This window comes from Hyperolius riggenbachi, chromosome 7, assembly GCF_040937935.1.
Source record: "Hyperolius riggenbachi isolate aHypRig1 chromosome 7, aHypRig1.pri, whole genome shotgun sequence".
NCBI lineage: Eukaryota > Metazoa > Chordata > Amphibia > Anura > Hyperoliidae > Hyperolius > Hyperolius riggenbachi.
This window is the reverse complement of record NC_090652.1, coordinates 275519782-275546926: the sequence shown is the minus strand read 5'-3', so window position 1 is coordinate 275546926 and position 27145 is coordinate 275519782. Positions and strand designations below refer to the sequence as shown.

At 45.3% G+C, this 27145-nt stretch overlaps 1 protein-coding gene across 1 annotated transcript in view; it reads right to left on the bottom strand.

The window, feature by feature from the left end:
- Positions 1-27145, bottom strand: part of PRPF40A (pre-mRNA processing factor 40 homolog A) — a 77872-nt gene that overhangs the window by 29112 nt on the left and 21615 nt on the right. The window contains exons 6-19 of the mRNA XM_068245773.1: positions 24977-24996; positions 23796-23870; positions 23598-23708; positions 21836-21956; positions 16733-16763; positions 14985-15023; positions 13278-13565; positions 13057-13165; positions 9882-9946; positions 7197-7361; positions 6999-7107; positions 6127-6277; positions 1616-1749; positions 869-983 (exon numbers count right to left, since the gene is read on the bottom strand). Of these exons, the coding sequence (XP_068101874.1) occupies positions 869-983; positions 1616-1749; positions 6127-6277; positions 6999-7107; positions 7197-7361; positions 9882-9946; positions 13057-13165; positions 13278-13565; positions 14985-15023; positions 16733-16763; positions 21836-21956; positions 23598-23708; positions 23796-23870; positions 24977-24996 (1533 nt within the window). The remainder of the gene's footprint in view (positions 1-868; positions 984-1615; positions 1750-6126; positions 6278-6998; positions 7108-7196; positions 7362-9881; positions 9947-13056; positions 13166-13277; positions 13566-14984; positions 15024-16732; positions 16764-21835; positions 21957-23597; positions 23709-23795; positions 23871-24976; positions 24997-27145) is intronic.

Genomic DNA, 27145 nt, shown 5'->3' with positions numbered 1-27145 from the left:
ACATGGAATCCTGCATGCAAAGGTCAGGCTCCCACTCAACAGGTCAGCAGACACATGGAATCCTGCATGCAAAGGCCAGGCTCCCACTCAACAGTCAGCAGACACATGGAATCCTGCATGCAAAGGCCAGGCTCCTACTTGCAGTAGAACTAGCAATTTCCAGCTTTTTTTTTTTTTTGCTGTGATTCCGATTTTGCCCTTATAGGCTTGAATGCAATTGCTCCGTCTCAACTGCAAGTGCAGCATTTTTTGATTGCAAGGCTGCTGTGGGATTGCCTAGAAAGCATGTACTGCTACTGAAAGCACTCTAGTGGGCGCTACGCCCACAAAGTGAACCAGCCCATTGATTAACATGGACTGTCACATTAGGTGAGATGGAAAGAAACCGCCTGCAAATCCTTTAAGTGTGAACCTTGCCTTAAACAGATTGAAGGTCAACTGAAGTAAGAGCGATATGGAGACTGTCATATGTATTTCCATTTAAACAATACCAGTTCCCTGGCTATCCTGCTGATCCTCTGCCTCTAATACTTTTAGCCATAAACCCTGAACAAGAATGCAGCAGATCAGGTGTTTCTGACATTATTGTCAGATCTGACCAGATTAGCTGCATGCTTGTTTCTAGTGTGATTCAGACACTACTGCAGCCACGGAGATCAGCAGGGCTGCCAGGCAATCTGTGTTGTTAAAAAAAGGAAATAAAAATGGCTGCCTCCATATACGTCTCACTACAGTTGTCCTTTAAAGTAACAGAATAAGGTATAGGAGGTCAGACATCACCTTCATTTTATAATAATGAATGATCTGCAAATATTAGCAAGAAGGATAAGCAGATTTTTAAAGTAAAATGAAAAGGCTTGCAGATTACCTGGCTGGCCGAGCATGTTGGCAAAGCGGATGTCGGAGCTTACGGTGGGATACAACTCCATCCAAGACGACATGGAATGCAACTGGCCGTGTTCATGCAATTCATCCAAGAACACCTGAAACCAGAAGGAACAAAAATGACCCGCTGTGATTACATGCAAGATTATTAGCAGAGCTACAACCCTGCACCAGAGCGAACAAGCTAAACTACTGCACTAGTGTGAATAAAGCTCACAACCTCTGAAAGGGGAAAACATTTATTCCTCAACACAAATCTATACAGGGAGCCCCCAACTTATGAACCCGACTTAAAAAAAAAACAACCACCGATACGAACAGCCCGAAAAAGTGAAATCTGATTCAAGAACAAATATGCTTTTCAAAAATACCTTACTGTTTGAGAAACCGTGAAAAAAAATAAAATAAAAATAAAAATCAAAGAAAGTCTTTTTTTAAACTCTGTAAAATGACATTTCGCTGTTGCACACTGTGCTATTTAGCAAGCCCCAAGTCACTAGGACAGAAGGGGACACAAAGGGGCAGAGGTGGCACAGAGGGGAGAAAGTTGACACAGAGGGACACTGGAGGCACAGGAGGAGGACATAGAGGAGGTACAGGAGAGGATGTATAGGGGACAGGGATGGCACAGTGTTTTGACTTATGGACAGATTAAGATCAGACCTACAGTCACCTACCTCGTTCATTAATCGGGGACTACCTGTACTTGGGGGGGGGGGGGGGGATGTACCTGAAAAGATTCTCTATTCTTCCGCTGCCGACGTCTTTCCCTGAGCAAGGTCTTGGCCTTCTCCTCCTCCTCTTCCTTCTCCAAAGCTCGGATATGCTCTTCAAAACAGATTAAGGCGTCTTCCTTATCCATATCTGGGGGAAGGTAAAATAAATAGTATGGGAAGGATGAACATGCAAAGGAGGGTGTGGGATAAGGGTGGGGTCATGTAGGCTAAAAGAAGTACATTTTGCATGAAGATGTTCTTTAAAGTAGATCTGAACTCTTGCACAGGACAGAAAGAAAACAAAGAAATGCACCTTGTATGTATTTAGAGAGTTTAGCCTGTGTAATTCCCCCTCATCTGTGTCTAATCACAGTTGTGATTTGATCGCTCAGCTGTGTCAGCTGGCAGCCTCCGCATAGCTCAGGAAACTCCTCTGCCATGGCAAAGCAGCTAATTTGTAAACACAGGATGTTAACTTTCTGTTTGCTTCCATGAAAGCAGGAAGTAGACACTGCAGATTTATTGCAGGATTTGAATCTGCTGTAACAAAGAAAAGTTTTTCTTTTATGGTTATTATGCTGTCGCTTATATTTTAGAGCAGAGAGGAAGTTCTAAGTTTAGGTCCGCTTTAAAAAAGGAACTCTAAGACACGGTATTTGCATCTCAAACCTTCATCAACTTATCACCTAGGTCAGCTACAGTTTTAGATTTGTGATTTGTTAAGCTACTTCGTATCCTTAGAAAGCCATGTGCCCAGGAAAAAGGTTTCAAACTATGTGTCCAGTAACAATGCCTCAAACCAACTCCAAAAGGCTTCAGTAATGTTTGTACGGTATTGCTGGATGTCCTGATCTGTCTGAGCTTTGATACTTATCTATCTACGCTCCCTAATATTGGTTTTGTACTGTATACAGTGCTACAGAAGCCAGAAGGGTGTTGCAGAGATTTTTTTATTTGAATGCAACCAGCAGGGGGTGATATAAATAAACCCCCTCCTGGCCTGTCTCTGAACAAATCCTGTAAAAGATTTTAAGGGAACCTAAACTGAGAGGGATATGGATTTTTCCTTTTAAACTAATTCCAGTTGCCTGGCAGCCTTGCTAAACTCTTTATCTACAGTAGTGGCTGAGTCACACACCTGAAACAAGCATGCAGCTAATCCAGTCTGACTTCAGTCAGAGCACCTGCTCTGCATGCTTGTTCAGGGGCTGTGGCTGAAAGACACAGGATCAGCAGGAGAGTCACGCAACCGGTATTATTTTAAAAGGAAAAATCTATATCCTCAGTTTAGGTTCCCTTTAACCTCCCTGGCGTTCTATTAAAATCGCCAGGGAGGCTGCGGGAGGGTTTTTTTTAAATTAAAAAAAAACTATTTCATGCAGCCAACTGAAAGTTGGCTGCATGAAAGCCCACTAGAGGGCGCTCCGGAAGCGTACTTTCGATCGCCTCCGGCAATCGAAAGTAACAAGATAGGCCGCAATGAGCGGCCTATCTTGTTTCGCTTTCCTCGTCGCCATGGCGACGAGCGGAGTGACGTCATGGACGTCAGTCGACGTCCTGACGTCAGAGCCGCCCGATCCAGCCCCTAGCGCCGGCCGGAACTGTTTGTTCCGGCTGCACTGGGCTCGGGCGGCTGGGGGGACCCTCTTTCGCCGCTGCACGCGGCGGATCGCCGCGGAGCGGCGGCGATCGGGCAGCACACGCGGCTGGCAAAGTGCCGGCTGCGTGTGCTGCTTTTTTCAGAACGCAAATCGGCCCAGCAGGGCCTGAGCGGCGACCTCCGGCGGCATACCCCGAGCTCAGCTCGGGATTACCGCCAAGGAGGTTAAAGGGACTCAGAGCACCTCTCATGGGCATGCCTTTAAGACTCCGACCAGTACTGCAAAGTACTTAAGAAAGCATACATTTCTGTAGCTTGTGCTCTCCTCTTTCATTTGATGCCTGAATCGCCGCTCTACACCAAACAGTTTTCTTTCGATTTCAATTTTAAAACTGCAGCTGCCATCTTGGCTATGTTACAACTTCCAGGTCACCCGTCTTCTCTGTTAGAGAAGTGCATCACTGAATGAAGCAGGAAGAGGAAGTGACACGCATGGCCATTGCAAGAGGCTCCTCCAGAGGGGTCATAGCACGACTTTGTTGGAAGTCATCTGGCTTAAAGGCATGCCCATGAGAGGCGCTTGGCGTCCCTTTAACCACTTAAGCCCACAGGGTTGTTTATTTTTTTGCAGCTGAGCAGCTTTCACCTCCCATTAATTTGCCAATAACTTTATCACTACTCATCACAATGAATTGATCTATATCTTGTTTTTCCCCCCACCAATTAGGCTTTCTTTGCGTGATACATTTTGCTAAGAATTAATTTTATTCTAAATCCATTTTAACAGGAATATTAAGAAAGAAATGGAAAAAAATAATTATTTCTCAGTTTTTGGCCATTATAGTTTGAATTTAATACATGCTACCATAATTAAAACCCATGTAGTTTATTTGTCCCGTTTATTACACCATTTAAATTATGTCCCTATCACACTGTATGGCGCCGATATTTTATTTGGAATTAAAGGTGCATTTTTTTTTCAATTTGCGTCCATCACTATTTACAAGCCCATAATTTAAAAAATATTAATATACTCCTTTGACGTGCATATTTAAAAAAAAAGTTAGGTAACTAGGTTTTGTTTTTGGTTTTTGAATTGTAATTGAAAAAAAAAATGTATTAAAAATGTATTTGGGTAATTTTTGGTGTGGGAGGTAAACAGCTAATTTTAAATAAAAAAAAAAAATGTATTTAATAAAAAATGGTTTTACTATTTGGCCACAAGATCACGATTCCAGGAAGCATTAGGAGGACGGGAAACTTAACCCAGAAAAACTGCAGCCTCTCATAAGAGGTTGTCTGTTTTTCTGCAGGGGGGGGGGGGGGGCTTCGATCAATGAATAAGAACTATAATCCCATTCTTTGATCGCTGGGCTAACAGCCGGCGGCAGGAGCACGCGTGGCCGGGAGTGCGCGCAGCCTATCTGGACAAGAATGCTCGTCCAGATAGGCTTAAGTGGTTAATCACGCCCTCCAATATGTGTGCAGGAGGAAACAGACACTGCTGAAGTCTTGGAGGTCACTCAGGGGCCATGGTTTGATTATGGTAATCTCTTAAAAATGTAGGTAATTGCGTTGCACTTCACCAAAAAATATTCACGATTTGCTGATAACATATGTTATGTTACCACCGCATTAAGACTTTGTTCTCATCTAAAATCGAAATCGCCGACGGACGCGTTTTTGCACAATTTTTTTCCCCCTCCTGGCGCTCCACTGCACACTACGATTTTGTACAAAGGTAAGCGCTTTTGTATAGCGACTGTATTTTCCCTTCCTGATATCAGTCAGGAAGTGAACTCTTTCACCAGGAAATTAATAAAATTTATTCATAACAGTGTGAACGCAATTCCTGGATAAAGCGATTTGTGAGCGCTTTGCACATTTCCTATACCTTCCATTGTAGCAAAATCGCCCCGGAAAATGGTACAAGCAGCACTTTGCTGAATGGAAAGTGGATACAACGCGCTGATATTAACTATCCCATAAGAAATCATTGCTAAAGCGATTTCAGGGAGATTTTAAAAATAGTCAGCGCTCAAAAAAAGCGCAAAACGCCCTAGGTGTGAACAAGCCCTAAATGCTTGTTTTTGGATTAGTAACTTGTGGCTGCCTAAGCCTAATGCGGTGTAGTTTTAACGCCGGCGTCGCCTTTGCACGGGAAGCAATCTTGCATCCCTGGCTCCACGCCGATTGGAGACTACACGCTCTAATGAGCGCAAAGCTCCGCCTTCAGTCTCCCAGTGGCAGCGACTGCCGCTCGGAGACTGTTAGATGCCGTCTAATTACCCCGTACAGTGCTGCAATCTAAGGCAGCGCTGTACTGGGGACAGCAGTGTCACACGGCTGTCCCCTCCATAGGCTGGGGAGTGATCGGCTGTCATAGGCTGAAGTCTATGACAGCCGATCACGCTGATTGGCTGGCGGGGGGAGGGAGGGCACAATATAAAATTAATAAAACAGGCAAATTTAAAAAAAATAAACAAACAAACAAATGGGCAGCGATCAAACCCCACCAACAGAGAGCTCTGTTGATGGGGAGAAAAGGGAGAGGGGAAACACTTTTGTGCTGAGTTGTGCGGCCCTGCAGCTAAGCTTTAAAGCTGCAGTGTGTCCTGGTCACTAGGGGGGTTTAAAACCGTGGTCCTCAAGTGGTTAATGTTAGATCTGACAGGATTAGCTGCATGCTTGTTTCTGGTCTGAATCAGTCCCTACTCCAGCCAAATAGATCAGCAGGACTGAGAGGCAACTAGTTCAAAAGGAAATAAATATGGCAGCCTCCATATTCTTCTCGATTCAGTTGTCCTTTATAGATTATTATGCTGTTGCTTATATTTTAGAGCAGAGGGGAAGTTCTGAGTTCAGGTATGCTTTCAGTACTGTGCATCTGAGTAGATGGGATTGTGACAGGTGGATAATACGCACTCTGCAGTTCCTCGTCTTCAGCGAATGTGGGGTTGTCCATGAGGTACTGCTGGGCTTCAGACCATGTTGTACAGTAGGTGACATTTGCCATGTTATCCAGTATGTTCTTCAGAGCCTCCCAGTTTCTCTTCCTCAGCTGCTTCGCTTGTTCCTGAGAAACACAAAACACGCCATGAAACAAATTCGACAATCTGATACCTTGTGGCAGCAGCACATTCACATAATGATCTGTAAAGGTCACAAGGAATGCTGGCGCACGAACACGTCATGAGAAACATGCTCACTGGATGGAAGAGTTTATTGCTGACGTGGGGCTGCATTGCCTACACGTAAAGAACACAAGAGATGCATTTCCTGCCCTCAGTCTCATTATTTCTAATAGAAGCATACATCATATTAGATTGATGAATGGGGAATCGCTGGACTGAGGGGGGGAGGGGGGGGGATGATGATGACGTTTGACACAGGATAGAATAGTGTGTGTGTGTGTGGGGGGGGGGGGGGGGGGGACTGAAGGCCGGGGGAGGTGGGGGGGTTGGCATGCCTCATTAGGATCCAGAGGCTTCCCTCTCCTGACGCAAGGCGGTGGTTTTGTACCTGAGCTTTGGCTTCTATGGTTGCCCAATGCAGCTAGAAAAACTGTTGTGTGCCATTGCAATGTAAAATATGGCTAGAATTGAAAAAAAAAAAAAAAAAAAAAAAAAAAAAAACACAACACTAAAGAACATAACCCCACATACAATTGTGTAGCAGCTTTAAAAAAAAACAAAACCAAACAAACCATAAAAGCCACAACAGTCTAATTTGTATGCTGCAGCGCTGGAGTCGGGCTTAGCTAAACAACAGTTCTGCATCACTGAAGCAGCCCTCACCTTTTCTTTCTTAGCGAGATAGAACAAAACGTCTTCATAGATCTCCAGACGGTCACGCTCGGAAATTGCATTCCAGACATCTAACTCATTGAACATCTGCTCTGCTTTTCTGGTGGGTAAAAGGAAGTAGAGGCATGAAATAACTGGAAGAGGAGCCGGTGTAGCGAGCAGATAAGAGACATGGTGTAGAAGCCTTACTTGTATCGGGTGGTGGAGGTCATCTTGTCGTGGTTCTCCAGGAACCTCTGATAATTCTCTTTGGCCTCCTTGTATTTCAGTCGGGCTTCCTCCTTCTCTTCTTTCTCTGTCTGCACCTTGTAAGCATTAAACGCTTGTTTCTTCTCACTTAGCTTAGTCAACGCGCTACAGAGAAAAACAAAAGGAAAACATTAGGCGCCTCCTTAAATAGAAATATATAGTAGTCACGATGATTATTACAAAAACTTAAAAAAATTAGCTATTACAAATAAGCCACTGAGGGTAAGGACTCTATCACGATTTGGACCTGCTTCCCTTCAATACAGTTCCTCCAGGATCGCTCCAAAAATGCTGCAACCAGATCGCAATTGTTGAATGCAAGTGCTGCAGTAGAATCACCCTCACATAGCCATACAGAGTCACCAACTGTGCCTCAGAGGAGTCCACAATCTAATCCCTATCATAGTTACAGTATTGTAGACTAGGGCAACATTTATTTGGGTGGGGAAGGGGAGCTAATTGAAGTGTACCCGAGAGGACGGATAGAATGCGTTTCATTAATACCTGGGGCTTCCTCTAGCCCCTTTCACACTGATCCATCCCTTGCCGTCCTCTGCAATCAGGCCTGGTAATTCGGCCAGTCAGCGCAGGCACAGTATGGCCGTGTACGCTCCCCTTCCACGCTACCGCGACCACGAGTGTTTTGCACCAGCCCAGTAGTACTAAACAGGGCAGAACTGCCCCAGCTATGGGCACAAAGGGGCGCGCCTGGTAAGCGTCAACTACTGAAGTTACTGGGCCAGATTGCGGAGGAACGAGGCATCGGAGGAGGGCAGCGAGGGTCGGATCAGCGTGAAGGGGGCTGGGGGAAGCCCCAGGTATGTATATAAAACATTTTATCCTTCGTCTCTGGTACACTTTAACTTATCTGTGTTTTTTGAATGTTGGAGGAAACCAGTATGGATTACCTGTAATCCACACAAATTTCTAGAGAGTCCCAGCAAAAGATCACAGGTTTGCTATAAAATGTATATGCAGAACTCTGAACTCGTTATGTAGCATTGTGTACTGCAGCCAAATGTCCTTTTACGGAGTTTAAAAAAAAATTCTTTGAATGTTTTAAAAACAGATTTTCTCAAAAAGGACTTTTTCGAAAAAAAAAAAAAATAATTCACTTTTTCAGGCCATTTGCATCGGTGGGACGTTTGTAAGTCGGCGACTTCCTGTATTGTGAAGCGACTGTGGGAGAATTAGCAACCAGAACTGTGTTTTGTAGAAAGTGTCAGAACAACTAGATAAGGAAAAAAAAGTACCGTATTTTCCGCCGTATAAGACGCACTTTTTCTCCCCCAAAAATAGGGAGAAAAAGTCCCTGCGTCTTATACGGCAAAGGCAGGGAATCCCCAATGTGCGAACGCCCGCCGATATGAACCGCCGACCCGACGCCATTGGGGATTCCCTGCCTGTGTGTGCACTCGCTGTGCCTGGCTCCCCTGTGTGCTTAAGGTGTCCCCCTCTAATTTCCTCCTGCCCCCTCCATGTGTGCATCTCCCCGGTGTTCGCCCCCCGCGCGTCTCCTATATCTACCGGGGAGATTCACACATGGAGGGGGCAGGAGGAAATTAGAGGGGGACACCACGCAGGGGAGCCAGGCACATGCCACAAGGAGGGAAACAGGACTGATGAGAGGGACACAGGAGGACACATGGGGAGGACACAGACTGACACAGGAGGACACAGACTGACACAGGAGGACACAGACTGACACAGGAGGACACAGACTGACACAGGAGGACACAGACTGACACAGGAGGACACAGACTGACACAGGAGGACACATGGGGAGGACACAGACTGACACAGGAGGACACATGGGGAGGACACAGACTGACACAGGAGGACACATGGGGAGGACAGACTGACACAGGAGGACACATGGGGAGAGGGACACAGGAGGACACATGGGGAGAGGGACACAGGAGGACACATGGGGAGAGGGACACAGGAGGACACATGGGGAGAGGGACACAGGAGGACACATGGGGAGAGGGACACAGGAGGACACATGGGGAGAGGGACACAGGAGGACACATGGGGAGAGGGACACAGGAGGACACATGGGGAGAGGGACACAGGAGGACACATGGGGAGAGGGACACAGGAGGACACATGGGGAGAAGGGGCAGTCAGGACACATGGGGGAAACAGGACACTGGGGGAGACAGGCAGACAGGGTACACATGGGGGAGACAGGCAGACAGGGTACACATGGGGGAGACAGGCAGACAGGGTACACATGGGGGAGACAGGCAGACAGGGTACACATGGGGGAGACAGGCAGACAGGGTACACATGGGGGAGACAGGCAGACAGGGTACACATGGGGGAGACAGGCAGACAGGGTACACATGGGGGAGACAGGCAGACAGGTACTCATGGGGAGAAGGGGCACACTGGACACATAGAAAAACACATGGGGCATACAGCAGGACAGATGGGGCACACAGGAAGAGACATGAGGTACACAGGAGCACACAAAATCTACATGACGCTCCTGGAACATGGACGCACCAGGTTTAGTATTTTTTTCCTGGTTTTTGCCCTCTAAATTTGGGTGCATCTTATATTCCGGAGCGTCTTATACGGCGCGAAATACGGGTATACATCAATTTGTATGATTCTTACCTGTATCTGGGGTCATTGATGACCATTTTCATAGCTTGCTCCCAAGAAGCAGTGGATGGCACACGCTAAAGTGAAAACATGAAAAGTTAGCTAAACTTCAAATAGTGTGTGGGCTGCCATTATCTATACATACATAGATCCCCCCCTCAATAAACTGCAACAAACTGTGCAGAACGGACAACACTGCTTGTTCAGCTGCATCTGCCCAATTACCTCCAATGTGACACAGCATCCTATCCGGAGATGGTCACATCTTGGGCAGGATGCAGAAGCAGCAATCCAGACTTGGGCATTCGTTTTGTTAGAAGTATCTGATCTTTGTGTACCTCCCACAGTGTACGGATTTAGGGGATACAGACGTGCAGAGCCAATTATAAAAGCTCTGACAACCTTCTGTCTATAGACCACACTCTGCTAAGAAATTATAAAAGCAAACTAAAAATCAGCTTTTTAGTTCAGAATTAAAAGACCAGAAGTACAGCCAGGGAAATGGCACTTCTTAATGGCTCCAGCAGAAGTTAATTACAGCACCCAAATCTACCTGCGCTGTAATGAAGTGCTCTCGGATTTACCTCACACCAGCCTGTAGGCACAGATGTTCTGGCACCTTAGACTCCACCCTCTAGGAATAAACAAACCCCCACTGAACTGCACCGCAAGTGTGCTGGTTGGCCCAGCTGTCACTTCTCCCTTACTACCCTTGCCAGTCATAGGTAGCTACAGGTGCCCCCAAATATTAGGTAGCTAGAGGAACCTCAGCATTAAGTAACTAGAGGTGCCCCTGACTGAAGGGAGATCTCGTCAGTGGAATGCTGAGAGCTGGGTGAGTAACCTCTCATTTACACTCATCAGGACTCTGCATAGAGAAGGGAGGCACTCAGGAAAGGGATTGAGCCTCCTTTTCATCAACAGGCGCCTGTAGGCATGTGCCTACAGTGCCTTAAGGTAAATCTGGCCCTGAAAATGGCCCTTACCTACAGTATGAAGGAGGGAGTCTACAGTAAAGGTGGATAAATTTGAAATAGTTTCATTAAAGGGATACTGTAGGGGGGGGGGGGGGGTCGGGGGAAAATGAGCTGAACTTACCCGGGGCTTCTAATGGTCCCCCGCAGACATCCTGTGCCCGCGCAGCCGCTCACCGATGCTCCGGCCCCGCCTCCGGTTCACTTCTGGAATTTCTGACTTTAAAGTCAGAAAACTACTGCGCCTGCGTTGCCGTGTCCTTGATCCCGCTGATGTCATCAAGAGCACACAGCGCAGGCCCAGTATGGTCTGTGTCTGCGCAGTACACTCCTGGTGACATCAGCGGGAGCGAGGACACGGCAACGCAGGCGCAGTGGTTTTCTGACTTTAAAGTCAGAGATTCCAGAAGTGAACCGGAGGCGGGGCCGGAGCATTGGAGAGTGGCTGCGCCAACACAGGATGTCTGCCGGGGACCATTAGAAGCCCCGGGTAAGTTCAGCTCATTTTCCCCCGACCCCCCCTACAGTATCCCTTTAAGAATTCTCAAAAAAAAAAAATCTATATTAAATTATCAGCAATGTAAATTACAAATATTTTTGCTGTCGCCACTTAACTTTACTAAACAAAGTAGCTTTGCGATACAAAGGGTGAACTTGTGGTGCTTGTGAGCAGCAGAACTCCTGGACAAGCATGCAATCCGTCTGGTTCGTTGATTATTTGTAAGGCTCTGATTTGCTGTGATCAGTTCAGCATAACATGATGGCCAGAGAATAAAAGGAATACAAAACAACAATCACCTGATCACACGCTTCTCGGTGACATCTGCTGCACACCAGCAGTTCTCTCGGCAGTCACACAGCACACAAGTTATATTAACACAAGCTGTGTGTGACAGTGAAGCAGTAGATGAAGAGAACATTACTCAATGTATGGGCAGATCGGCCATGAGATAGAACCCTCTCTGATGGAATCTGACCAGAGAGGAATCAGTTGCCTGCCTGTTCACTGCACACCGATTTCCAATACATTTGAGAATGAAATCTATCAGAAATCGGCCTAGCGCTGCCGTCTCCTACCGGTCTACCCCTCAAATGTATGTGTCCCCCTCTCCATAAAAGCTTACCTCTCCTGGCCTCCTCCGGTGTCTGCAGTCACTGGCACATGTGTGACATCAAGTGGTATCCTGGTACACTCTGTGACTGCCGACAGCGGAGGCCAGGAGTTACCATAGCAGAGGTGCGAGCCTTTGAACACTGAATACAGGCATATGGGGGTGGGGGAAGGGGAGACAAACTTGGAGGGACACATTGGCTGGGGGTCTGTCCTGTATGTCGGTCATCGCAATATTGAACGCAGTTTATGGCCGTGCACGCAAAGCAAGCCTTTGCACCCAAAACTTTACCAACATTCACCATTGATTCTTTCAGGCAAATTTCAACCCAAAATCAATAATAATTAAAAAAAAAAATAAAAAAAAATCAATCTGATGGCCATGTTGCGACACCGTTTTGCTGCCGATTCGAAAAAATTATCAAATTGGTCGATAAGCCCATAAGACTGAATGATGCATGGGCACCCTAAAGTGGGCCTAAACTCTTGCATAGGACAAAAAGGAAAACAGAGAAATGCACCCTGTATGTATTTAGCGAGTTTAGCCTAATTCCCCCTCATTTGTGTCTAATCACACGGTGTAATCTGATCTCTCCCCGTGTCACCTGACTGCCACGGCAGAGCAGCTCATTTGAAAGCACAGGAGGTTAACAATATGTCCGCTTCCATGAAAGCAGGAAGTAGACACTGCAGATTTATTGTAGGATTTGTATCAGCTGTAACAAAGAAATGTTTTCTCAGCACACACTGAGATCACGTCAACTATAAGTTTGTCCAAGTTGGGAGAGGGGGGGCAGTTCTAGCAACAGTAGTCCCAACAAGCACAAATTCACTGAAGGTGCTCTGGACCTTTAGAGCAAGCATACCCCACAGCCACATCACTTTGCCTGGTAGGTCTACCTGAATAAGCTTAGATGGTTGAAGCAGCAATTGAAATAAAGGGGTTTTAAGGATTTGGAATAGTGCCGGAGCGTTTGTCTCTTGGATTGGAACTAATGCTTATTATGCTGTTGCGCATCTTTTAGAGCAGACAGGACATTGAGTTCAGGTCGATGTCCACCGCTTCACATTATCTGCACCAGTGTTTGTTTTCATAAAATACCTTCTCCTTCAGGAGTTCCTTAAACGCTTGCTTAGCCTCTTCCTTTGTGTTCCAAGTGTACGTTTTTTTAGGAGCCTTTTCTTCTTCGTTTTCTTCTACTAAAACTGAGCTGTATGTACAGAAGCACACAGTTAGGCTTTCATTTCACATGCAACAAGAGACAGTCATTTCAGCATAGCTCAAAACCAAGTACCCCAATAGGGCGCTCTGAGAATACTTACTCGGCCAGAACTTCCTGTTTGGCAGATTCCTCCACTATACCGCTGCTGCTGACCTCGGGGTCTTTCTCTTGGATGGAGGAAGACACAGAGCAGGCCTGCTCCTCCCCAGAATCATTGACCATGGGCTCAGGGTCTAAGGCAGGTGTTGTGGGCGCAGACATGGCAAACTCTGATTCCGCCACTGCTGCCATGGGAGTGGAGGTGGGTGTGCCGACCGGCTCCACCACTGCCGGGACAGCAATGATTTGAGGGGGAACGGCAGGCGTGGCAGGCATAGGTTCCTGAACACTGCAAGAAGTAAAGATTTAACCATGATAAGGAGGTGATCAGAAATGTCAACTAACATGCAAATACAGGTTCAACAGAATCTAAGATTAAAATAGAAAAACAATAGAATAAAAAAAAAAAAAAAAACAGAAGTGCTAGAGATGACTAGGTCAGCGCTCCCTGGCTTATTTTCCTGAAGGTGGTCATACACCATAGAATAAAAAGATCTAATTTTACATCAATTCGATAAAAACAATTGGTTGTACAGAAAAATTAAAAAAAAAATCTATTCAAGCGAGAAATCTGACAGAATTTTCCATTATAAGTCGATTGAAAGCAGCTCTTTTTCTGATCAATTTTTATGAAAATTGAATGGTGTAGGCTAGATTGCCAATTTCTTGATTTACAGACCAATTATTTCAGTTTTCAATCTTTATTTTTTTCTAATTGGGGCATAATAGAACACGAGGAGTGTGATACATTACTCAGATTTTTCAAAAACGTTATAATCAGAAACATTGTGGTTCTCAGATTGAAAAAAAAAAGTTATATTAAAAAAATTGTATCATGTGTGGGATAGAGATTAGTCAATGGTCAATGAGATCCAAATAATTATCAGTTGATGCAGGACCGTGTACACTTTTGTAGCTTGAAAACAGACCAATGGAATTCCACCTCAGGAGGATTCAATTGGTCCATTTTCAAGCTGCCTACGCTTGCATAAACCCCTCACTAGATCGGAATGCTTTGCATGTCATCAGTACACAAGACATTCTGCAATTTAAAGTGAACCTCCAGACTAAAGATCTACTCAGCAGCACTGAAAAGGTTTGGTGTTTCTTTAACAGTTTCACAGCATCACAACTGTTTTTCTTACCCAAGCCTCATTTTTAGCTGCACAGAAGAAAACTGCCCGGGCATTTTTCCCCTGATGCTGTGCAAAGCATGATGGGATTTCTGATATTCTCTTTCTGCTATTTTGGCACATTTTTGTTTTTTTTTTATTTTTAATTAGAGATTTGAAGCCTAGCGCGCACAGCTGGGAGGGGTGATCAGGACACAGGACAGTTGGAACTGTGTCTTATGCTCCATCACCTCCTTTCAACCAAAAAGATGGCTGCCCCCATGAAATCACAAACATTTGCCTGTTCTTTTAAAAACAGGCTGGGTAAGAGATTATATTACCTATCTATTTTAATTAACATAACTAATGCAACTTAATGACAGTATGTTTGTTTAGGCTGAAAAAATTATCTTTCCATTTCAGTTTGCAAACTGCTGTTTAAGTTTTAAAAGGGGCTGCCAATTTGTTCCACAGCATAATGTTTAGTGCTGACTGTAAAATGTAAAAACTTCCAACTAATGCTGCAGGAAACACACACATCACACACACACAAACTGCAAGCTGCACTAATAGGAAAACTGACACACAATACTCACTTTGCCGGCAGGAAGGCTGAACTCTGCGTGTGGCTTTCTCTGCAGATAAAATCAAGATACATGTCAAATCGTGTTTTACAGTTCCAATGCAAGGTGTATGCATCTGAACTGCTTTTTTCCCCCTACAAAAGTTAAATAAAGCTTTAAAAAGTAACAGTCAGCAGTTTCCCTTAAACTAGGACTTAACTGACAAGACTTTGTAAGGAAGAGGAAAGCTTAGACTGACCTCTAGTTCCCCCTTATCCATAAGGACAGTTGGATGCTGAATGGTGCAATTTGAACACTTGGACAGCAGCTGTGAGCTGGCTCAGTGCAAACTGCTTGGATGTCTACAGAGCAGGCTGAGCTGCGACAACACAAAGCCATTAGTACTGTACATCCTACAGCCACAGATTAGCCAGCTTTTAGAAATGATAACAGATGTGGCAACCCTTATATAGAGGGGGGCAAGACTATCTGAGAACCTTAAAGCGGATCTGAGATGAAAAACTAACTATAACAAGTAATTTGTCTACATATCTAGATAGTTTACACATCATATCTAGCTGCAAACAGCTTCAACAGTATATGATTATTTCTTCCTGTGATACAATGACGGCAGCCATGTTGTTTGTTAACATTACACACAGGCAAGCTTATCTGCATTTTCAGCCTGTGAAAAAAAACCTAATCCCCCCTCCTCCTCCGCCTCTGAAATCTCTGGCTAGTAATATCTCCCCCCTCCTCCTGCCCAGACTGAGCTCCCATGAGCCCTTGCTACTGTCTGAAAATGCCAAGGCTCTCTGAAAAGCTGTAGGCGAGGCTTGTTTAGTTTATAGGGAATCAGAGTAGTAAAACAAAAACTAAAAAAGTATTTGGCTTAAGGAATGCCCTATAAACTATATGAAAGGAACACAATTATGCAATTAGTAAAAGTTCATCTCGGATCCACTTTAAGGCTCCGTACACACATCCAATTTTAATCTGCAGAAGACTGGCCAATTTTATCACTGCCATATAGTATGAGGGCCAACAGATTTTCAATACTATAGACAGACTGTAGGTATTCTCTCATACTATATGGAAGTGGTACAATTGGCCAGTCATCTGCAGATAAAAATTGGATGTGTGTATGGACCTTTAATATCCAGGTCTGGCTGCCAAGAGCTAACAGAGGCCATAAGTACGCCATTTTATGCTAATTAGGTTAAACTAGTGAATGGTTACTTTAAAGTAAAACCATGAAGAAAACAGTAAAATCTTAACACACAAGATGTATATTTTACAGCGTAAAATGTACTGTAAATTACTCTGTACCTATGTAGCCGTAACGTACAGAAGGAATCATTAACTAGGTGGCTGAACCTTATGCTGACATGTTTGGGGCCAGTACATCATCAGGGTTTGCTTTGATTTTTTGAATGGCAGCGGTACAGTGCAAATGTCAGAATAGTGGCACACAGGTTGGCTGGTATGCCCATGAGGACATGAACAAGTCCAAAACCAGTTAGCGAGAAGTTCAGGGCCACCAGAAGAATATCTACTGTGAGTGACAGCTACACAGGAAACATTTCACAGTCATTTACAGTGCATTTCACTCTGGGACATCTGTACATTTTATATGCATAAGCACGTGTATTTTCCAGGTTTTTTTTTATTATTACAGTAGTCCTCTCCAAGGGTACTGGAACAGAACTTCTGTATGGTTTTATGTATTGAGGCAATGGTGTATGGTTGTGTCTACATGGGGGGGAGGGGAGGAAACATACCTATTACTGGCTTCCTCAGCTTTAATCATAGCTGTACGGGAGGAAAACAAAAAACATACACAAGGTTAATACATGGAACACATTTCTTTCAATCAGTTGATTTCATGACGGAGGACAGCACATTGCGTCTCACACTTGATTATTGCGGAGGGATAGTAACAGATTGTGGTGTCAATTCATCAAGCTTTACCGCATTTGGTAATGCTAAAAACAACTGAGTTTATGGAGCATTTTGTAAAATGTCAATATATCAAGGCTGTTACCGCATGACAAGCTGAAATTAACGAGCAGTGAGGTAAATTACCGCCTTGTGAGGTAAACACCTCCAACACGTCAGCAAATGTCAATTCATGAAGATCAGAGCATGCGGTAAAACCTAGGAACAGGTTTCCCAATTACCAGCAACTCTTACCTGTCGAAAACCAGCTTCGAACGCCTTCCGTGTGTATATCACCATGACTGACAGGAGCAGAGAGCCAATAGAGACAGCCTCCCTCTCCTGCTACTCACTTTGATAGGCTGCGATAGCTTCTCAGGCAGAACAAGCTTTTCTACCCGCAGAGCAGAGAGAACGGAACAAAAGTGGTTTCCCCTGCCTCCCTTCAGAAGTTTAACTTATAATGCTGGGAATACACCATGAGGTTTTTTTGGTAGATAGATGGCTCGATAGATAATTTCCGACAGGTCCGATCTGATTTAGATCGTTTTCTGATCAAGTTTCTCACAGAAGTGAATGGAAATAGTTCAGAAAAATGATCAGAAAAACAATCAGAATGTAAATCTGCCAAAAAAAAAACAACTTGTGTATTACCAGCATTAGGATCCTGCTTAAAGATGCAGAGGAGCTAGTGGGGAAATCTAAGCATGACATGTGTAACGTCTCTTCATCTAACCTGCGGCAATTAAATAATATGTTAAGGAAGACTTAGGCCTGAAACACACCAGAGGAGTTTTTCTGAGCGTTTTGAGTTTTTAAATCTGCTGCTAATGTTATCCTATGTGTCTGTGCACACTGGAGCAATGAGGTTTTGTAAAAAACCCCATAGCATTACATTGGGAAGAGCTTTTTTTGAAACCTCTAAAAGCTCTTCCCAATGTAATGCTATGGGTTTTTTACAAAACCTCATTGCTCCAGTGTGCACAGACACATAGGATAACATTAGCAGCAGATTTACAAACTCAAAACGCTCAGAAAAACTCCTCTGGTGTGTTTCAGGCCTAAGACAGATTCAGAGGCAGTATAACAAACGTACATTCTAAAGGGATGTCGGGATGCCTCTTACTTTTGTAATGCCATCACTGCAGAGAACAGCATGGAACAAAACAGAGATAACTCCACACACTTCTGCTGTTACCAAACAGGTTTTTGTGAGTTGAAGCAACTTATTTTGGTGAATTACCGAACGTCTATCGCACCTGTGAAAATACTGATGAATTTGCAGAAACAGTCTAAATTACCAAATGCTGTATTTTCCCAACTTGTTTTTTTTTTTATCGTACAGCTTTTGATGAATTGACGCCTATGTGGACCTATCTTAAAAAGAGACCCAAAGTAAAAAGTAATGTGGCCAAATTAATTTGCCAGTGCTACCAAACCAAGTCTTGAGTGTGTACATGTATTTACCTCCTCAAAGTCAATACATTGTAGAGCCATCTACAGGGAGTGCAGAATTATTAGGCAAGTTGTATTTTTGAAGAATAATTTTATTATTGAACAACAACCATGTTCTCAATGAACCCCAAAAACTTAATATCAAAGCTGAATATTTTTGAAAGTAGTTTTTAGTTTGTTTTTAGTTTTAGCTATTTTAGGGGGATATCTGTGTGTGCAGGTGACTATTACTGTGCATAATTATTAGGCAACTTAACAAAAAACAAATATATACCCATTTCAATTATTTATTTTTACCAATCAAACCAATATAACATCTCAACATTCACAAATATAAATTTCTGACATTCAAAAACAAAACAAAAACAAATCAGTGACCAATATAGCCACCTTTCTTTGCAAGGACACTCAAAAGCCTGCCATCCATGGATTCTGTCAGTGTTTTGATCTGTTCACCATCAACATTGCGTGCAGCAGCAACCACAGCCTCCCAGACACTGTTCAGAGGTGTACTGTTTTCCCTCCTTGTAAATCTCACATTTCATGATGGTCCACAGGTTCTCAATGGGGTTCAGATCAGGTGAACAAGGAGGCCATGTCATTAGTTTTTCTTCTTTTATACCCTTTCTTGCCAGCCACGCTGTGGAGTACTTGGACGCGTGTGATGGAGCATTGTCCTGCATGAAAATCATGTTTTTCTTGAAGGATGCAGACTTCTTACTGTACCACTGCTTGAAGAAGGTGTCTTCCAGAAACTGGCAGTAGGGAGTTGAGCTTGACTCCATCCTCAACCCGAAAAGGCCCCACAAGCTCATCTTTGAGGATACCAGCCGAAACCAGTACTCCACCTCCACCTTGCTGGCATCTGAGTCGGACTGGAGCTCTCTGCCCTTTACCAATCCAGCCACGGGCCCATCCATCTGGCCCATCAAGACTTGCTCATTTCATCAGTCCATAAAACCTTAGAAAAATCAGTCTTGAGATATTTCTTGGCCCAGTCTTGACGTTTCAGCTTGTGTGTCTTGTTCAGTGGTGGTCGTCTTTCAGCCTTTCTTACCTTGGCCATGTCTCTGAGTATTGCACACCTGGAGCTTTTGGGCACTCAAGTGATGTTGCAGCTCTGAAATATGGCCAAACTGGTGGCAAGTGGCATCTTGGCAGCTGCACGCTTCACTTTTCTCAGTTCATGGGCAGTTATTTTGCGCCTTGGTTTTTCCACACGCTTCTTGCGACCCTGTTGTCTATTTTGAATGAAACGCTTGATTGTTCGATGATCACGCTTCAGAAGCTTTGCAATTTTAAGAGTGCTGCATCCCTCTGCAAGATATCTCACTATTTTTGACTTTTCTGAGCCTGTCAAGTCCTTCTTTTGACCCATTTTGCCAAAGGAAAGGAAGTTGCCTAATAATTATGCACACCTGATATAGGGTGTTGATGTCATTAGACCACACCCCTTCTCATTACAGAGATGCACATCACTTAATATGCTTAATTGGTAGTAGGCTTTCGAGCCTATACAGCTTGGAGTAAGACAACATGCATAAAGAGGATGCTGTGGTCAAAATACTCATTTGCCTAATAATTCTGCACTTCCTGTATTGTTACAAGTTTAATAATGGGATATTTTTCCGGATTAGATCTTATCTAGAGGTTTTATAGCAAAGAGGATCAATATATTTTAATGCAAAACCATTTCATGGCAACAATCTGGACTGTGCATTATGTCCAAATGAAAATCCATTCTATTCCAGGCTGTAATGAAACAAAAAACATGACAAAGGCTGAGGGGGATGAATACTTCTGCAAGGCACTGTAGGTGCTACCGTAACATTCTGTGTGAAGGGCTGTGGAATCTCCTACAATCCAGACTAAAACAAACATACTAGGGAATTAAGGATCAGTTTCTCTCAAAAAAGTAATAATTACTTGCCAGTTCTTTTTCCAACAGCTTACTGCCTGAGCCCCGTGTCTTCCGGAGCGTAGCCCTGTCCCTTGCATAGACGTGCTTTGGCGATCTCTCGGATATAAGGAATGCCATGGCACTCATCTGCAGTGTCTTAAGTAGTTCTGGACCTTGCTAGTTCAAATCTACACCTTGTTTTGAAGCAGTTATCCCTGCCAGGGCGTACATTCCATGCTGTGTGGTCTAGTTGCTGTAGCCTCTGCTGTCATAATATCCTGACCACATGATTACCGTGAGCCAATCAGTTTACAAAACGAAAAAAACAGCCTGGGTCCTTAGGAGGACAGAAGTGTTTGGTCCCGAAAGGGTTAAGGTAACAATTGGCGGAAAGCTCCTCCCCAGCCAGGTGGTTGCAGAGAATTTGATCTGGATGCAGTGGCCACTCTACCCCTCTCTGTCCACCAGTGTTGCCAACTCATCCCTTTAATTACTGACACATATGAATGATACAGGTTTCGTGGCTAGGTAGATGCAGTTAAGGCACTGATTATGTGTAAAAAGCCCCAGAACCTGTATAACTTAGATGTGTCAGTAATTAAAGGGATGAGTTGGCAACACTGCTGTCCACACTCACAAGTGTGGTGGGAGGGGAAATCACAATGTGGTTGGGGGCTGCCAGTGCAACCAGGTTAAGCTGCTTACTGGATAGGCAGAAAGCTAGGAATGGGGGAATATACTATGAAAAAAAAAAAAAAAAAAGAAGAAGAGAGATCAGGTAGCGGATGGTGCTAATTAGCATTAAAAGAAATGAAGTTAGACAAGTCAGTAGATGGAAGCCTCTGAATACTCCAGAGGCATACCCGATGTCCACAACTCCATCGCTGCTGGCTGGTACCCTCTTCCTCTTTATGGCTGCGCTCCTCTCTGTGTATGAGAACAGCTACACTCTGCAGAGATGTACACGGGAGCAATACTTGTTTCAGGTATTACAGAGTTTGGAAGTGGCAAACCTTACAGTATGTGGGTTACTGTATGTGCATAACCATGGTGTAAGCAAAACACCTAGTACAAGTAGCAACGTTCAAGGTCGGTTACACTTTCTGATGAAGGGGACCCTCCATGGCCCCAAAGCAATTATCAAACAAATGTGTTGACTTGCATTAAGGAATAAATACTTCTGCAAATCTACTTTAGTGTGCTAACCGACCTTGGACTTTGCAACTTTTGGTTTCGAGGATACACAAGAGGGGAGAACGAGGACCGGGGAAGATTCTGGAGCGTCTAGAGACTTTTCCCTACTCAGATAAGTAACTTTTTTCCTATCCCAATTACAGATACCCTTTTACACATTGTTCCCCACCCCTGGCCTCAAGGCCCGCCAGCAGTGTATGTTTTGTGGAAATCCACAGAGGTAGGTGATCAGCTCTGCTGAGGCACTAATTACCTCACCTGTGAAGGTGTGTGGTTTCCTGCAAAACATGTACTGTTGGTGGGCCCGGAGGACAGGGTTGGGGGTCTGTGCTTTAACACAAACCCTAATAAATAATAGAGAATATAAAACACAAGAATTGTCCAATGATGATATCACCTTCCAGATCTTCCAGCTCCTTCGGTTTGGCCCAACGAGATTCCTTTGTTTGGGAGTTGTAAAAATAGGGTTTTCCAGAGTCTGATTTAAACTCCTTCCATGGGCATTTGGATAATAATTGCTAATAAAAACAAACAAAACAAAAAAAAGACTATCATAATTAAGGTTAGGTTATTCAAATATAACATTGTAATGAATGGCATGCGCAGTAACATGCAAGCCCGCCTGCTCCGGCTTACTGCGTATGCGGGCTCAGTTGGCTATTGTGCGGCCATGATCCAGGAAGAGGAGCTGCGCGACCCAATCTAATTAGCGACAATGACTTATTGTTAATCTTCCAGAGGGCCACACTCAGCGACGGGGGACATTAGAATAGAGAGGGACGCCTCAATAGGATGGATCCCGAGGATTCACTCTCTGTAGGCAAGTATCTAATTTTGAGTACCTGAGCTTGGGCTCGGGTACACTTTAAGAGAGTCTGAAGCGAGAATAAATCTCGCTTCAGACCTCAGAGTTAGCAGGGGCATGTGTGCCCTGCTAAACCGCCGCTATCCCGCGGCTTAACGGGGGTCCCTGATCCCCCAAATCCCCTCCGTAATGCGGGGGAGCGCTTCCTGGTTGGGGCAGGGCTAACCGCCGCAGCCCTGCCCCACACGCGTCTGTCAGCGCGCATCTCCGCCTCTTCCCCGCCCCTCTCAGTCTTCCTTCACTGAGAGGGGTGGGGGAGAGCCGCTGACAGGCGCGACTGGAGGCAGGGCTGCAGCCGTTAGCCCTGCCTCCAGGAGCGACCAAGTCTGCGACCAAGTGTCGCAGTGGGGGGTTTGGGGGTCAAGGGACCCCTGTTTAGCGGCGCTATTGCGGCGGTTTAGCAGGGGCACATGTGCCCCTGCTAACTATGAGCTCTGAAGCGAGATTTATTCTCGCTTCAGAGTCTCTTTAAATACAGGTAGTACCCGATTAACGAACGAGATAGGGACTGTAGGTTCGTTCTTAACCTGAATCTGTTCTTAAGTTGGAACACTGTGCCATCTCTGTCCCCTGTGCCTCCAGTGTCCCTCTCTGTGTCACCTCTGCCCTCTGTACACGCTTATACAAGTTTAAAAGCTATTTTTTCTTAGAATTTTTTTAAATCGATTTTCTCAAAAAGTGCAAGTCCAATTACTGAATCCATGCCATTCGTATCGGCGGGTCGTTCGCAAGCCGGGCGTTCATAAGTCGGGGACAACCTCTCTCTTCCGCCCATTTTAATAAGCAATCTGGAGGATTGCCACAACTAGCAAGCACTTGTCCCCACTGCCAAGGGTTTGCTGGACTATGTAGTTCACACCACTATAGCCAAGCACAATAAATGCAGACCTAGGAGATCCTGTTCAATAGACAGCAGGACTATCAAAGGAAAACAAACTACTTGGGAATGATCCTTTTGAACAGATATAAATCAGTGACAGACTGGGAAAGCATAAAGTGTGTAACCTTGTTGGTAAACGTGCCAAGCGCAACCTTCAGCACGCTTTGGATAAATCAATCCCCCCACAACGTGTTCTAATCAGAGCTGAGAAAATGCCAGAGATACTTATAGAAATGTAATATGGATCGGATGTCTCAGAAGCAATATTAGGACGATGCAGCGGTTTCTTAACGCCGCTGAAAAAGCAGTTTCCTGGCGGAGGGAACACACCATTATTTCACTGTGCAAAAATAAGAATTTATGCTTACGCCTGACAGTTTGTTATTAAACCAGCGGCAGTAAAATATGATTTACCTCGGTGGGGGTTTTCATCTCATCTGGTTTCTCCCACGTAGACTGTTTGGTTTCGATATTATAATAATACGTCCTACCATCCGGTGATTTATGCTCCGTCCACAAAGATTTCTAGCGGAGCGGGAAAGAAAAATACCCGTGTAAGGCCAGGAGAATAAATCAGACATATACGGAATAAATACACAATAATTGAATTACCGGCTTGGCGGGTTCTTCATTAGAGGAAGTGGTGGCGGAAATGGCTGGCGGTGCGGAGATCACAGGATGAGGTGCCTACAAAATGATCATAATTAGATTGTTGAAGTGGGACTATACTCCCAAAACTAAAAATTCAGTAACTACTCAAGGCCAGTACCCACCGGGCGATACTTGCTGCGATGTTACCCGATGTCAGGCAACATCGTCTAACAAAAGCTTGTTAAAAGAGGTTGCCTCCCGCGGCGGAAGATGGATCGGCAGAACGATCGTTGTCAGGAAGACGTCGCTGGATCCATCTCCCTGCATTGCGAGGTGAGTACATAGCATTAAGGCCCGTACACGCTCAAACGGCCTGATTGTCATCTGATTTCGGTCTGTTGGGTGACAATCAGGCGTGTGCGGCAACTACTAGACGAGTGACTGATAACAGGCGGTCTGCCTGATCCATATGGCGGATCAACTCACGACTGTTGGGTTGAAATCATGTAGCTGGCCACAAGTGTATGTCGTCGTTTGAACAACCCACTCGTTTTGAATGTCGCCATGTCGTACAGTTTATCGTTTTATTTGCACGCATATGTAAATGAGTTGGTCGCTCAGTTGTTTGGTGTGTGCAAAATACAAGTCGAGTAAACAGTTTGTCGTGGTGTCGGTCATGGCATGGTGTTGGTCATGCAGTATGATGGATGTGTGCACATACCTTTAGATACATTGCACAACATTTGAAAGCATTCCCTGAGTATACAATCGTTTATTTTCACTGCGGAGAGCAGTATAGGCTTGCTTATCTCTGGCTATTAGGCAAATGTAATCATTGCCAGCCAGGAGACACTCTGTTCCGGTGTCTTCGCTCTGCTCCCTCCCGTATCTCTCTCTGCTGAATAGACACTTCGCCCTGGCAACAGCTGAGTCACTTCAGCAGAAAAGGAGGAGGGCAGAGCGAAGACACAGGCAGAGATCGTCTCCTGGCCCGCAATAGAAATAGCCAGAAAAAAAGCAAGCCTGTACTGCTCCCTGCAGTAAAAGTATATGTTTTTACTCTCAGGGAATGCTTTCAAATGTCCTTTTATGTACCCAAGAGTAGTTTTGGGAGTATAATCTCATTTTAGGGCCACAAAGGAAACTTGGTAACACTAGCAAGACGCTTTCCTTGTGTACAGCACTTGTTGTCCATTACGCACCTGAGTGACTGGCGGCTGAACTGCAGAAAAGAAAAAACAAAGCATTAAAATTTCTGCAGCTCCATTCAGATAAAAAAAAACACATCTTTATTATCAGGCTAAGCTCAGTAATTTGCCTTTGGCCTCACTCTATAAAAGGTAATTGGAGCTCTGACCCTCTGTCACACTTTATCACAAATAATAAATGACAGTCCTGGGGAGGAGGGGGGGGGGGGAATCGGGAGGAGGTTGGTCTCAGCAACTGCAGAATAACCTTGTCACAACAGCACCACTGCTTGTGCACAATTCATTCAGGGTGCAGCTTCTACTGTGGCTGTAGCCAAACTGCAGCTGATCCCAAGAAACCATTAGTAGAGATGGCCCGAAGCTCCGATATTAGGTTAGAGAACTGACCGCGAAAGTTCAGTTCGCGCGAACTTTCGCAAACCGCAATAGACTTCAATGGGGAGGCGAACTTAATTAGAGAAATTTATGCTGGCCACAAAAGTGATGGAAAACATGTTTCAAGGGTTCTAACACCTGGAGGGGGGCATGGCGGAGTGGGATACACGGCAAAAGTCCCCGGGAAAAATCCAGATTGGACGCAAAGCAGCGGTTTAAGGGCAGAAATCACATTGAATGCTAAATTGCAGGCCTAAAGTGCTTTCAAACATCTTGCATGTATATACATCAATCAGGGAGTGTAATTAGAGTACTGCTTCACACTGACACACCAAACTCACTGTGTAACGCACCGCAAACAGCTGTTTGCATAGTGACAGCCATGCTGGACTGGTGCGCACCATGGCCAGAGTGCAGGACGTGGCAGTTTTCAAGCCCATATGGCCGCCAGGCTGTGGTAGCTCAATGATCGAACAGTGACTGTCCAGCTGACCAAATTTAGTCCACAATGAAGCAACGACCTTATCTTTGGTCCCCCCCCCCCCCCCCCCGGGACACTCATATAGCCGGCGGTCATTGCTTCATTGTGATACGCAAGCCCCTTCACCGCGGCAAGGTAATGATCACAAAAGGGGAATGAGCACATGTACATGCCTTTTGTTTTGTTGTTGCAGCAGCAGTGCAGCCAGAAAAATCACACACACCAGAAAACACACACCAGAAAAATTATTATACTGGCTGCTGCTAGCAGCAGCATTAAAGATTTAGGAATCCGCTTGGAGTCCTGGACGCTGTTGGTGCTGGCGGAGAAGGCAGTCAAGCGGCATGCAGGCAGAGATGCTGTGTGGGGAGCAACTTAGTCTTGGGGCAGGCAGCCAGTCACATGGCATGCAGGCAGAGATGCTGTGTGTGGGGACTGACTTAGTCTTCGGGCGGGCAGTAGCCTCATTCATTTTGATAAAGGTCAGGTACTGAACACTTTTGTGACTTAGGTGACTTCTCTTCTCAGTGACAATGCCTCCAGCTGCGCTGAAGGTCCTTTCTGACAGGACGCTTAGCCGCTTGCCGACCGCGTCACGCCAATGGCCATGGCGGCAGCTCCAGGACCCGCTCACGCCGATTGGCGTAAAGTCCTGGGGCAGCAGTTTGCAGGAGATTGCACACAGGCTGCGCACGCATCTCCTGCTTGGTGGGCGGAGCCGAGCGGAGCTATCAGTCTCCCAGCGGCGATCGCAGCTCGGAAGACTGTTACGCAGTGAAACCGCCGTGTATTTACATGTACAGCGCTGCGATCAGCAGCAGCGCTGTACTGGGGACAGCCGTGTGACACAGCTGTCCCCCTGGGGGACAAGAGAGTGATCAGCTCTCATAGGCAGAAGCCTATGACAGCCGATCGCCGTGATTGGCCGGCTGGGGGGAGGGAGGGGGATTTACAAATAAAAAAAGAAAGAAAATAGCAAAAAATATTAAAAAAAACAAATATTTATTAAAAAAAAAAAAAAATAAACACGGGGGGTGGGTGTCAGACCCCACCAACACGCCGCCATCGCTCCCACGCCGCCATCCACCGCTGCCCGCAACTACGAGAACCGGCTCCCGTCACTGACGTCATTGGAGCCAAGCTACGCAGGAGAAGTGCACTCTTTGCGTATCTCTCCAGCAGCCGCTCCAGCAGTGACGGGAACCGGTTCTCGTAGTTGCGGGCAGCGGTGGATGTCGGCGTGGGAGCGATCCGTGCATATGGGGCTGGAGGAAGCCCCAGGTATGTATAAAAGCTTTTCTTTAGAT